Source organism: Zootoca vivipara, chromosome 8, assembly GCF_963506605.1.
Source record: "Zootoca vivipara chromosome 8, rZooViv1.1, whole genome shotgun sequence".
Lineage (NCBI taxonomy): Eukaryota > Metazoa > Chordata > Lepidosauria > Squamata > Lacertidae > Zootoca > Zootoca vivipara.
The window spans coordinates 66,762,005-66,775,593 of record NC_083283.1 but is presented as its reverse complement, the minus strand read 5'-3'; the positions used below and the strand labels follow the sequence as shown (position 1 = coordinate 66,775,593).

The window sequence follows — 13,589 nt, the reverse complement described above, 5'->3', positions numbered from 1 at the left end:
GATCCCGCGTTTCACCCCTGGAGTTATCACAGCCAACGGCAGAGCTTGCTTGCATACATTAATTCGTATGCTCGTTTAAAAGCAAAAGTTCCCACTATGCAATGGTATGCAAAGGTTAAGGGCGGGCAGGTACGCCGGGGGTGGGGGTCAAGGGCAACTGCAACATTGGGCAGTGGGCGGGCAAGAACAAGCAAGGGCGGGAGAGGCCCGGCTCCCGCTCGACGGGTAGGGCGCGGTGCCTTGTGGGATACGTAGTCTTCGTTGGTAGCATCTCGCGGAGGCATTGCCTGGCCCGAGGACTACATTTCCCGGCAGCGTCGGGCTTTCCACGCTCCTCCTAGTGGGTGGGTAAGGGAGAAAAGCGGCGCCGGTTGTCACGTTTTGTTTATCGCCGGAGCCCCGCCCCCTGCTACCTCACGAGGGATGGCGTCACCCCCCCCTCATGAATATTGAGAAGGCGTTGCTAATAGAGGGAGCTGGAAGGCGGGGTGCAAGAGACGAAAAATCGCGCCGCTCCGACAAGGCCTGCTGCAATTAATATTCATAAGGAGCCTCCGAAGTGGAGGCCGGGCCGGGTGGGAGGAGGAGGAGGCCGACGACGAGGAGGCGGTGGCTGCTTGCTTACTTGCTTGCTTGCTGCTACTGGTCCTCCCCCCACCCTCCAGTCCCTAATGGCGCTGGCAGCAGCTGCGCGGCGGCAGCGGGCTTGAGCCGAATGGAACGCGGCGACAGCGACGGAATGTTCGCAGTTGCTACATAATCGCGCTCCCCCGCCCCCCGCCCGCCGCTTTGGAACGCGGCGTGTCTCCGCGTTCCACAATGGAACCTGCGCAGCAAGCTCAGCGCGGGAGCAGGGCAGCGGCGGCCCCGACGGCCGGCAAGCGGGAGCGGCCCGGCTACACGGGCCAGGCGGGCCCCGGCACCGAGGGCGGAGGACCCGGCCCACTGGGAAGCGGCGAGGGAGCAGCAGCAGCCGTTGCTGTCGCAGCAGCAGCAGCAGCAGCAGAGGGTGTAGCCGGGGGCGGCCCGCAGCGGCGAAGGAGGCGAGGGACCGCGGCTGGAACCGGCGGCGGCGCGGCTTCCCTCACGCTGGCGGCCAACGGGACTCAGGCAGCGGCGGCGGCCGTTCCCAGCAGCGGCGGCGCCAACTCGCTTTTGCTGCGGAGGGGCAGGCTGAAAAGGAACCTCTCGGCCGCCGCCTCCTCCTCGTCGTCTTCTTCCTCCTCGGCCGCCGCCGCCTCGCTGGGCACCCGCAGCCTGGATCGGAAGGCGCTGCTCCTACTGCCCAAGCCGCCCCGGCAGCTCCAGCCTCTGCAGCCGCCGGAGCGGGACTGGGTGCGACGGGACCTCCAGCGGGGATGTGTCCATGTCTACTACTACCACCACCACCACCATCACCAGCAGCGAGGGGGCGGCGGCGGATGCTACCTGCGGCCGGTCCTTTGCACCTTGGAGACGACGGCGGCCGAGGTGGCGTCGCGGTTGTTACAGCTCGGGCACCGTGGAGCGGGCAGCAGCGCCGTCCGGGTCTTGGGGAAGGCGGCGGCGGCAACAACCGCAGAGACGCGCGGCCCCCATGAAGAAGAAGAAGAAGGGGAAGAAGATGAGGAAGAAGAGGAGGAGGAGGATGAAGGAGAAATGGACGGCGATTTTGCGGCAGACCTGTCCGCCGAGCCCGGGGGAGCAGAAGAGGCGCTGCTCGGCCCCGCGGAGGCTTCGACTTCCCCAGCTGGGAGCCTGACCCCGATACCGGCCGGGAGGAGGCCGCGAAACCGTCGGGGGACCCCCAGCGGTTTGGGCGGCGGCGAGGCGGCTCCCCGACCGGGGCGCTTGGCTCTCAGCGGCGGAGAGAACGTCCGCGCAGGTGGCCGCCCCTGCCTGTCGCCCTCCGACTGCAGCCCAGGGCGGGCCTTTCCTCCTCCGCCACCTGCGCAGCTCTACCTATCGGGCCCGCCGCTCTCCTGCCCGTCCCTCCTGGGGGGCTCGGATACGGAGAGTTTCAGTCCCAGCGCTGAGAGCACCTCGGACCGGCTGGACGCCTACAGCGGCGGCGGCGGCTCCTCGTCTTCGTCGGAGGAGCTAGAGGCGGACCCTCCTCCTCCTGCGCAGGCAACGGCGGAGGGGGAAGGGGCCGGATCGGGGCCTGGCAGGAGCCGCCGGGCCCGCCTGGGCGGCCTGCCGTCGCCGCACGCGGAGAACCCCCGGGGGGGCAGAGCCGTGGGGGAGTCCCCAGGCGCGAGGAAGGCGCCGGGAGGGGATCCTTCTTCCGCCGGGGATGCCGCCACCTCCTTCCCGCGGCAGCCTCCGGCCTTGTACGTGCAGCTGCATGGGGAAACCGCCCGCCGGCTGGAGCCGCACGAGCAGCCCTTGCAGGTCCAAAACGACTACCTCTCGCAGCTTGGCTTCCGGGACCTGTGGCGGGTGCAGGAGGAAGGCATGGACTCGGAGACCGGCTGCCTCATCCGCTTCTATGCAGGTGGGTGAGGAAGGAATTGTGTGGGACGGGGTGTGGGTGAAAGGTGTGCACACTTGTTTTCGTGTTCACACGACAGCGTGGATGCTAACTAACCTTCTGTGCGCCTTGTCAGAAATGAGGGTCTGCTGCAGAAATGGAGAAAATATGAAGTGGAACTGGATCTCATACTCTGGTCTCTGTTTCCTATGTTCAGGTTAATTGATGGAGTGAGAACACACACACACACACACACACACACACACACACACACACAGGTCCTTGAACTAAAGGAGGGGGGAGGTTTGGGGAGAGGGGTGTGATCACATCTTGCAGCGCACAATAGTGGCAAATGCTTCCTGGCCTTGGCATTGTCATGCTTTGGGAACTTTCCAGTGGAGGTCAAGTTTTGGGATTCTGACACCATTCACAGTCATTTACCCCAGTCTGTTTTATAGCTGGGTAAGTGCCTGGGTGGGTGGGTGGAGGTAAGAGTTGCAAAAGGGGTGTTTGGGAAGGACCTGTTGGAAACTGTAGCTCAGCTCACCTTGAAACCTGTTTGCTGCTTAAGTGCTCTTCAGGTACTTCAGGCTAACATGGAAAGGTTGTCCTCTGGGTCTTTATGCTTCAGTCTTAGAACAATATATACGCTGGAGGTGAGGTCCATTGAAATTGCTGGGTTTTTGCTTCCATGTAAACATGCTTGGAATCGGAATACCATTAGAAGCATTTTCTCCCCCTCCCCTCTGTTGACCTTAAAAAAGCTATGCACAGAGGCATCATTGTGCTTTTTAGCTGTTTGTTAGGCTACCTGTGATAGGATCAAGCAGCTATTTTTCAAGTACCCGCTGTAGCAAAAATAAAAATGCTGAGTCTTGGCAGATGGAAAGGGGGGGGTATCTCCTCTTAACAAGAATTGTCATAATTTTTCCAGGGCAAATTCACACGTACAGTATATTAATGAAATATCACATGTCTTAATCTGCTGAGCACACAATGTATGGTTCTTTACCTATTTGTAATGGGGTGGGCGTCTAGATCTAAGTGCTAGATCTAAGCCCAAGTTCCAGAGTCCATGCAGCCTGTGGACTCCATGATATATGTATGGGATTGTGTTTCTTTACATATTTGTGGGAGCGAGTCCAATGAAGTCTATGAGATTTATCTACAGTTAGCATGGTTTAAGATTGGCTTCTTAATATAGACTGAAGACAGGCTTTTGTCTTGGTGCCTGGACTTGGTCAATAACAGCACCCAAAAGTTCCTGTCTTGTCAACAACATTTATATTAGTGTCGCATGTTTAACTGCCCTATAGATTTCCTTTACTGCTTGAAAATGTGCACATAGGAAGGTGAGTCATGCTGTGAATGACCTTTCGGATGAGAGGAGGAGCTCTGGGCTGTGCCATAATTGATCTTTCTGTTAAGGCGCTGTAGTTTCAGGGTTAAATTGGATGCCCTGTGTTTCGTTTTGGGTGAAGCTCTCTTTCCTTGTAATGCTTGTTCCGTACAAGATGTGGAAAAGCTGCAAAGCCTGGACCCACCTGAGTGAGCTGAGCTGTCTCCAGACAGATGCATTTTTTCAGCTCTTCCATTTCAGTTTTTAAATACGATTTGCTTTCTTTTGACTGTCAGGCAGGCCTGATATCGCAGAAGCCAAATGTAGCCCAACAGCCACTTTTTGTCCGTATTGTGAGCTGCCTGATGTTCAATCACCTCTCCTACCATTTGCCGTCCTGGACAGGTGGCCAAATGAGACCCTGGCTGAGCTGTCTTCAGCTTGAATACGTAGCAGTTGTATAAGCCAGCTTTTAAGGAAATGTTTTGCTGGTCTGTGTAGGCCGAGAAAAGTTGTAGAGGAACAGGAGCTGAAGACAGCCTTGGTTCCAAGTGAATGGCATGGATAGAATCCATACATTTGAAATCTAAATATGGCCTTTTGGCCTTTTCTTGTATGTTACTGCTTCTCTTCGTAGGCAGGTACAAGTACGTACTGGCTATTCTGTAATCTGCATTATTATTAATGCAGCATTCCTCATTCTGAAGACTTCCATATCTTTTGGACTCCAACTCCCATCAATCCCAGTTAGTGTAACCAATAGTTGGAGATGATGGGAGTTGTAGTCTTGTAACATAAGGGGTGCATGATGTTGGTGAAGGTCAATTGAATGTAATGAGAGCCAGTGGAACTAAGACTAGAGAAGTCACATCCCGGTTCAGATAGCTGCTTAGCAGGGAAGCTCACTGGGTGACCGTGGACCAGCCTTCTCAGACTAATCTACCTTACAAGGTTGTTGCCTGTAAACAGGCATGCACCCACTGTCATGCAAATAATTCTCCTCTAGCAATTGTCACAATCATGGAGTGATATTAAGCAGTTGTGTTTGCAAGCTAATTTAGTAGCTATTGTAGACTTGAATGTGATGGTTATTTTTTGTGCAGTATGTAAAATCCTTTGCCTCTTAAAGACTCGCCAAATTGAGCCTGGGGGAGAAGAGAAAATAGCTGGGCAAAACACACAGAAACGAAAATAACCTAAATTGAGCATGTTAAATCAACTGGCTTATGAATGAATGTTCACTACCTTGGTGTCATGTTAGAAATTAGCCAGGCGCCAGGTGCGTTTTGCGACTGGTGCAGGTCCAGTCGTGACCACATGGAGATCACTGGATGCCAGGTTGGCAACTGACATCTCCATCTGGCTGGCCCCTCCAGCTTTCTTAAGCAGGTAATCAGAAGAGCTTATTTGTTGCAATTATATCCCACTTTTTTCCTCCCAGGAGCAAGTGGTTCATTCCCCCAATGACCCTGTGAGATAGATTAGGCTGTTACTGGACCAAGGTCACCCAGTGAGGTTCAGGACTGAGTGGGGATTTCAACCCTCATCTCCCAGGTCCTAGTCTTAACCACTGCACCAGACTGGCTTCCTAGAGTTCTTCTGTTGTGGGGCAGCTGTATAAATTAAGTAGGTAAATAAATATGGGGAAAAACAAATGTCACTTAGAGAAGCACCTGAAATATTTTCCTTTAAGCTTGAATTTGTTTTAGTCTGGATTGTTTTACCGGTATTTGATGTTTGGATGTGTTATAAACCACTTTTGAGGGTTTTTTCCTTTAAAATATTAATGAAATTAATAATAGAAATGGAATTAATAATGTCATTGCAAAAAAGGGGCACCTAGACATTCCATTGTGGCAGCTGTAACCTTGGTTTAAGGTGCAATTTGGCGATCAGCTTATATATCTGACTTTCTAACACTGTCTTCGTGTATTTTCAAACCTTGTAGAGGGAACCCTGGCTGCAGGTAGGGGTAGCTGACGCAAAGCAGTTCATCCAAGCAGTGCCCTTTTGAAGTACTAAAAAGCTTGGATTTCAGTAACTACAGTACCTGCCAGAATTCCCTCTACCTGTGTATTGAAGGTTCATAAGCCCTGTTCTTATTTGAGTCTTCTATGTGGAGGTGATGCTCTTTAACTGGCCCATTTACAACTTGCTTAAAATATCTGCTTCCCAGGGGCTTGTGTGTGCAGGGTTTTCGGTTTCTTTCTCTTGCTTGCTCTACAAAGAATTTGCTGCAAATTATTGTTTGCCATTAGGTAGTTCCAAGCAGGATTTTAAAGCTGTGGCTGGAGGCAGTTCGCTAGATTTTAAGTGAGACTCCACAGGTTGTTGTTTTTTTTGGGCGGGAGAGATGTGGGGTGAGGAATACAAGTACTCTAGGGCAGGCATAGCATGGGTTTAAAAGAAATACGCACAAATATTAAGAGAGGAATTAAGTATCTGTTTCAAATAAACTGACATTCATTCATATGCCTGTTGAATGGCACCCCCATCAGTGATTGGAATTAGGCTTAGCTGCTTTGAGATTACTTTTCTGTGGCTTCACAGCCCCCTTGCTGATGGTAGACGAAGGTTGAAGGTTCGTACAGTACTTGGAGAATGAGAAGCAAGTACAAGGAGAAAACTGAGAGCACACATCTAAGGCTTTCGACCCATGTATACTTTCCTGAGAGTAAGACTCATTGACATATTGGGAGCCGAGTAAACATGCACTCTTCAGACAGTCTTAAAATAATTATCTGAGCACTCTTTATTTTGTTTCATTGGCGTAGTATTCCATGAATGAGTATATGTTGGGGTAATTATGCACAATGCCTGCAGAATGTAAAAAATCCTGTTGGGAGGGCATTCCCCAACACCTGTTGGCAGGTATGCATATAACTTTGTGTGTGTGTGTGGGGGGGTGTTACTGTGTTTGTTCGTTATTATGGTATGTTTGTGTTTTTTTATATTTAAACTGCCCTGTGATCTTTGGATGAAAGACAGTATAGAAATTGAGAGAGAGACCGGGGAATGTGCATAATCTTCACATATGGATTATGTGCACAATGGCCAGGTGTTTATGCACATTAACCGTGCAACTCTCCTTACCTGTAACATGCGCATTCCCAGTTACTGAACCTGAACGTTTAAAATCTGGCACCTGCAAGAATGGATAAGGTTATAGTAACAAAGGTTGTAATGATGGTGTTTTATTTGAGGAGCTTTAAAGTTTTGTTCTTGAATCTTTATCCTGCGTTGTTGTGGGTTTCTTTCTCTCCTCCCCCCATGAGTTGGTTTTTAATGCTTAGAACGAACTGTTCTGCTTTGGGGAGCTTAGAGAGGGATGTGCAAGTTAACCTGCAGGCTTGTGCAAACTCTGTAATGTTTGCAGCAGAAAAGGGCTCATCAAAGCTTAACTTTCCATTGTGAAATCTATTTATAACCAGCGTCCGTATAATATATGCCATGCCTTATATTGTAGATTTCATTGAAGTTTCAAAGTGTGAAAACTTGGAAGTACTGTTTTGATAAAAACTGTCTAGTTTTTCACAGGGTGGGCAGGCTTTTCTCCTCTCCATGTTTGAAATTCGTAATTTTTTCAGGAAGGCGTGACTTAATTATGAAATCTTCAATGGGTTTATGTGTCATGGAAAAATCTACTGAAGTCGCCCAGTCAGACAACATCCTCTTAAATGGGTGATGTCAAAAGAGAAACAATTAAACCACGAACCTTCCTTATGTTCTTTGATTTCCGTGTTGTTCTTTCCTCTATTTTATTTGCGTGGGTGTTAAGCTAATAGATTTTGAAATAAAAGTAGCAGAGCTGGGACTATTGGTAGGTGAACCTGAAGCATGCTAGTCTGATATTCTTTATTGTCAGACAGACTGGAAAGAGGTGGAGGAGCCCTTTCCCCAAAGGCAGAGGTTTTCTAACTTCTCGAGTCCACTGCTCCCTTGACCTGTGGGGCTCAGGAGCCCAGTTATGTCACCCCTTGCCTGCAGAGCTGGCAGCCCCTCACCCCTTTTCAAACACCCTCCCTTTTGGAGTGATCCCTCAGCCTGTTCTCACTTCTCCTTGGGAGTCTTCCTGGCAGCCGGTTCTTGGTCTCTGAGCTGCCTCCCCAGAGAGTGCCTCCTTACCATGCCCCACAGGGGCCTGGGAAGAGGATGCCCCCAGGCTTATTGGCCCAGTGGAAACTGGCCAAAGGTGAATGTGAGGCCAGCACCCTAGCTTGCAAGGCAGCAGTGGCAACAGCGGGCACTGTTGGGCCTGCATGGTGGAAAGGCTCCCCTTCAGCACCGGGCACTCAGCTCCCAGGCAGGCCTTGCACACAGCAAGCACAAGGAAGACCAGCACAGTGCCTGCCTGCCTACCCAACCTCCCATTTGTCTGTCCATTCCCAACAGCAAGGGCTGGCGGACTGGGTGGCTGGGCTCCCTCACCCTCTGGCTTACTTACTCCAAGGCCGTCTCAGCTCCTGGCAACCAGCACCCCTGGCCAGCCCCACAGGCACCATTCGCCTGGGGAGCTTGTACCTGGGGCTGCTGCAACAAACAGTCGTGCAATCCTTTGGGAGGCAGAGACGTGAGAGGGCATCAGAGGAAGGAGGGAAGGAAAGAGGGACAGAGGCCAGTGTTGCCCGCGGCACCCCTGACCATCCTTCAAGGCACCCCAGGGTGCCATGGCACACTGGTTGAAAAACCACAGCCCTAGGGATAAATAGCTTCATGTTTCACAAGCAACTTCATGGGCTGTACTTACAAGCCGGTGCATCACTGCCCGCCTGCTGTGCTTTCGGTAGCTGGTAGGCAAGTTTGCTAGATGTTAACTGCTTCTCTCTCTGTCCTGCAGCATTATGCTTGATGTGTGGTAGAAAGCCTTTCGGCAAGGCGCCCTCTTAAACTCCAACGTTGAGTGCGCAGTCACTAGCAGTACACCCTGTATTTTAGCACCGTGAAAGGCTCTGTCACAATAAATGTCAAGTCTGCTTCATGCAGCATGAGCGCTCTCAACTACAATATCCAACTGCTAGTCCTGATGCATTTATTCTCTTCTTGACACTCCTCACCTTTGTTCCGTCAGAAATTGTGCTGCTGCCCTTTTCTCCTTTCCGTGCAGGTGTTTCGACTCTTAACGCACAGCGTAGGGGAAGTTCTCTGAAAGTGTGCCTAAAGTTGACAAGAGTTACCTTGCAGGGGCTTCCGGTTGACCACGCCATCTTGCTCAGACGGGGGTCCGCACAGCGGAGCGGACCTCGGCGCTTCAGAGGTGGAGGGAATCGTTCCAGCGAAGCGAAACCTCCTTAAAAGCCCCAAATCGAGCTTTTTGGGGACAGATTTTGCCTGGCGGCGCCAAAAGCGGGCTCTCTCCTCCCCGGATCGGCTTTGTTTAAGCCCCCGAGAGCGAGGAGGTGAACCGCGGCGGACAGGCTGACATTGCTGCTCTGAGAGTGCGAAGCTGCGAGTCTGGGAAGTGGAGGTGGCCAATTCTTCAAAGAACATTCAGCAAATGAATAGACTGTGAGTAATTTGGATTCTTTGGAATGTAAATTAAGGCAACAATTTGGACCTGGGAGAGAGGGGAAAAGAGGAAGCCACCCCCCCCCCTACGGTAACATAAGAGACAGTAAACAGAAACCCGAAGCCGTAAACAGAAGATTTCAACTTAAAAGGATTCCTCAAAGGCATCAAAGAGAATCTCCCCTAAATGCAGGGTAAAAGGGGAGAGAGACTGTGGTTGTGATTGCCCTGCAGAAAGAAGTTAAGACTAAGAAAGACCTTTCTGTTCCTCGGGAGCCGGCAGCCCAGACAATCCAGACTGAACTATGTCAACAAAAAGGTACCCGCCTGAGTTTCAGCGGACTGTTTTGACCTTAATGTGGGAAGCAAGAATAGAACTATGTCAAGAGGAGACACAACGGCAAGTGTTACAGAAACAATTCCAGATGATGATGGCAGAATATGATTTCTTAGAAGATGAAGCTTTTGAAACTGAAGAAGACGAATGTGAGAATGACAATGATGAGGACTGTGATGACTTAACACAAAATGAAGCCCATCATGAAAAAAATGATGATTTTACTCTACAAAAAGTTGGATGGAGTGCCTCCCCTTCGAGGGGGGCACGATTGGACTTACTGGAACTCCAGAATGACCACAGGGAAGAAGGAAAAATTAAGCAGAGAAGAGAAGAAGCTCAGGGGTCTGATATGGAGGCCTGGATGGCAAAAGACTGTAAACAGGGGGTGGGGTGAAGGGAAAGTGAAGTTGTGATTGTAAGGATGGGTTAATAGGACTATAACTGGACTGCTGACTATGGAACTTGCTGGATTGGTGGGGTGGAGCCAGTACTCGGGGGGGTGTAAGGTTAGTTTGGGAATAATTATAGGTTTAAAAAGTGAATTGATTCTGGAAAAAGGTGAAAATATGGAGGCCTATAGAGGGGTAAAAATTAGGCACGGGAAGAAAAAATGGGAGTTTGATTTCTCAGTGAGTGGACAATAGGCGAAAATGATAATAGTTAGTTTAAAAGTGGTATAAGATATAAAGGTGTATGTTATAAAATATGAACTATGAAACTGTTGAAGATGATAAATAAGGGAGGAAAACCGGGGAAGGGGGGAGGGTGGGGAAGCCCACAAAATATGGTTTAACAATTATGAATTTAACAATTATGATGAATTTTTTTTTTGTCTTTTTTCCTTTTTGTCTTTTTTTTTCTTCTCTTTTTTCTCTTTTTCTCTTTTTGTATTTTCTTTTTTTTTGGTATGACAATAGATGGTTGGATGGATGAACTCCTGCGTACTGCCCTGGTTCACTGGAGCTCCCTGGTGGCAGGGGGGGGCTTCGGGGGCAGGGGAGGAGGAGGAGGACAGAAACCCAATCATAAAATGGACCACTTCTGACTGTTCACCTGCGTGGGATACTTCTGTGGCAGGGGAGGACCCATGGAGGGGGGTGGGAAGAAGGTGGAAAAGGTGTATATGTATGTACCATCTTTTGTAATTTGTAAAATCAATAAAAATTATGTTTTTTAAAAAAAAAAGAGTTACCTTGCAGGCGTAACATCTGAGCCGGAATCTCTGATGTGGTAATAATTATTGATACCTAACTGGAAAAAGACCTCACATTGGTTTCAAGGAGGAACAGGGTGGAATCCTGTCCCTTACATTTAATGATCTAGTTCAGTGGTTCCCAATTAGCTAATTACTGAGGATGCCCTGTTTTCCAAAAGCCAAGCCACAGACTCCCTACCTTTGAAAATTTTGATAACTATGGTAGTAGTACTGTAATAATAATAATAATAATAATAATAATAATAATAATAATATAATGTTCGCTGTAAAACAAAAACGGGTCACCTAGACATTCATTTTTAACCCAGGTTTAAGGCATGATTTGGCGATTATATATATATATATATATATATAGAGAGAGAGAGAGAGAGAGAGAGAGAGAGTGATTCAGTTTCTAACACTGTGTATTGGTGGTGTAGATGAGAAATGTTTGGTTTTTTGCTTTACTTTAAGGAGAGGCAGTGTTTGAAATACTGCAGCTTAACTTAAACATAACTTTTTAACCAGCCTTGTGGTTGGATTGGTTTGTTGGTGGATGAGCAGCATTTGATAAGAATTCATAGCTCAGATACAAGCCTCTTACTTTTAATTGGGTCAGGCTTTGCAGAATTACTACCAGAAACCATGTGAGTAGTGTACAGTCGTATTTGCTTCTTGAACTCAAGTTATAAACTTTTCTGTTTATGCATGAAAATATGATAATCTTATGGGACACTCTTAGTGTCACCCATGCAGCTTAAAATATTATAAAAAATTAGATTGAGATGAATGTGACGGTGGTGAACCAGAATTTAAAACATATACTTTGCTGTAGCTTATTATTAGAATTTGGAATAAGGTAGACATTTGCCAACGAGCATTTAATCTGAAATGAGAATTGTGCTGCTAAAATTACCCACTTCAGGGACTTTTGAGCGCCTTTTTCTTTTTAGCATTAAAATGCACTTGACGATAACTATGGTACCTTAGTGCTTGGAGCATGGCTGGATCTTCCCTACAAATTTCTATATGCTGAATACTTCAGGGTCAGTTGCACATAGTAGAAGCTTCCATCTGGTTGCAGTTTTCCTGAAAGCTGTTTGTACTTAATAGTATCATGTACCCCTAGGGGTCATCTAGTCCAGCCCCCTGCAATGCAGGAAATTGGTCTTGGTTTGACTTGGAAAAGGCAGATGAGGCTGCAGAAGAGACACCTTCATTTTCAGCTAGAGCATCTTTTGCAGCTTCTCCCAAGCTTGATCCCTCCAGATGTTTCAAGACTACAATTCCCATCATCCCTGACCACTGGTCCTGTTAGCTAGGAATGATGGGAGTTGTAGTCCCAAAACATCTGGAGGGCCTAGTTTGCCTATGCGTGCACAACTCCCTCCTCCAGTCCTAGCCGGCCCATTGAAGTGCATTTACTTCAAAGCAAGTTCTGCTGGGACCTGCTTCCTAGGAAGTGTGCTTAGGGATTTCAGCCATAAATGAACACAATACTTGGAGGCACACATAGTAAATGGGTAGAGTCCTCATCTCCAACCAGTTTTGTCCTGTTTCACTTTGCTTGGGCTGTTAGTTATTTCTTTTGAGAGCCGAAAGGCCGCCTTGCTGATAATTCTTTTGCCTTTCATCATCAGACACTGTTACTTGGAAGTTTTGTAACAACTCCCCCTCTTGGTGATGGCGGTATTGATATACCTTGGAGCTCTTTGCAATTAAAATATCCATCTGTTCCACTTAGAACATTAGACGCTTCTACAGTCTGTCAAGTGTTGTACGTCCACATGAAAGCCCTTTGAACACAGGGAAAGAGAATTCAAAGCTCTGATCCAAACAGTTTCTCACCAGTTTTTTTGCTTGCTTTTTGTTTACTAAAGGGGTGTTATCTTATTGGCTTAAAAAGGCTAAATGGAAAAACTTCCTTGGATTTCATTTCCCCCCCATCCGCTCCCCGAAACAGGAAATATGGATGGGATTCAGCATTGCAAGGCCACAGTTACCTGAAAATGCTCTCTTTCCAAGTTGTTGGTTTAAACAATTATTGAGCTGCACAGATATATTTTTATAAATACGTTTCTGCTCTAATCACTCTTAAGTAACACTCTGCTTTGTTCAGAAACAATGGGCCAGTGTTCTAGATCCACCCCCTAGATCTTTCTAGATCTGGACATTCTGCAAACTTCTTCCTTGAGGTTCACAATATCACACACTTCAGATTTTCACCTAAACTTGTGTTCCCCAGCTGCTGCTCTCCAAATGTTTTTTGACTACAACTCCATTTGTCATGCTGGCTGGGGCTCATGGGAATTGTAGTTCAATAAAATAAAACCCACAGAGGTTACTAGGTTTGGCGAAGGTATCCTTCATATCTGAGGCGAGGGTCATGTTCCCTGCAATGTGGAGTGAAAAAATTACCCCAGTGCTTTATTTTTGCATTTCACAAGTTGTTGAATTAGATGCCTATTGCAAACACAGCATTAAGCAAGCTTGGTAGTTTCGAAGTTTTTAACTTTGTTTATGTAATAAAACTAAACATGCAACATTAGACGCATACTTCATTTTCCCGGGAAACCACATCACTGTCTGTAGGTGAGAGAGTACAGGGTAGCCTCACCCATGGCTGGCATGTGGTTCCTGGAAGATTGACCAAAGGTGAATATGACACTCTTGCCAAGAAAGGTTATGAATCTCTGCTTTAGATAATTGTGAGCAAACCAGAGGGCTGCAAGATTATCTGCTTTCTTTTGTGCAGGAG

The 13,589-nt window shown here is 48.2% G+C and overlaps 1 protein-coding gene across 1 annotated transcript in view; it reads left to right on the top strand.

The window, feature by feature from the left end:
• The first annotated feature begins 527 nt into the window (after window positions 1-527).
• PHLPP1 (PH domain and leucine rich repeat protein phosphatase 1) overlaps window positions 528-13,589 on the top strand; it is a 157,664-nt gene continuing 144,602 nt past the window's right edge. Inside the window, exon 1 of the mRNA XM_035125524.2 lies at window positions 528-2,476. Coding sequence (XP_034981415.2) covers window positions 820-2,476 — 1,657 coding nt within the window. The 5' untranslated portion in view covers window positions 528-819. The remainder of the gene's footprint in view (window positions 2,477-13,589) is intronic.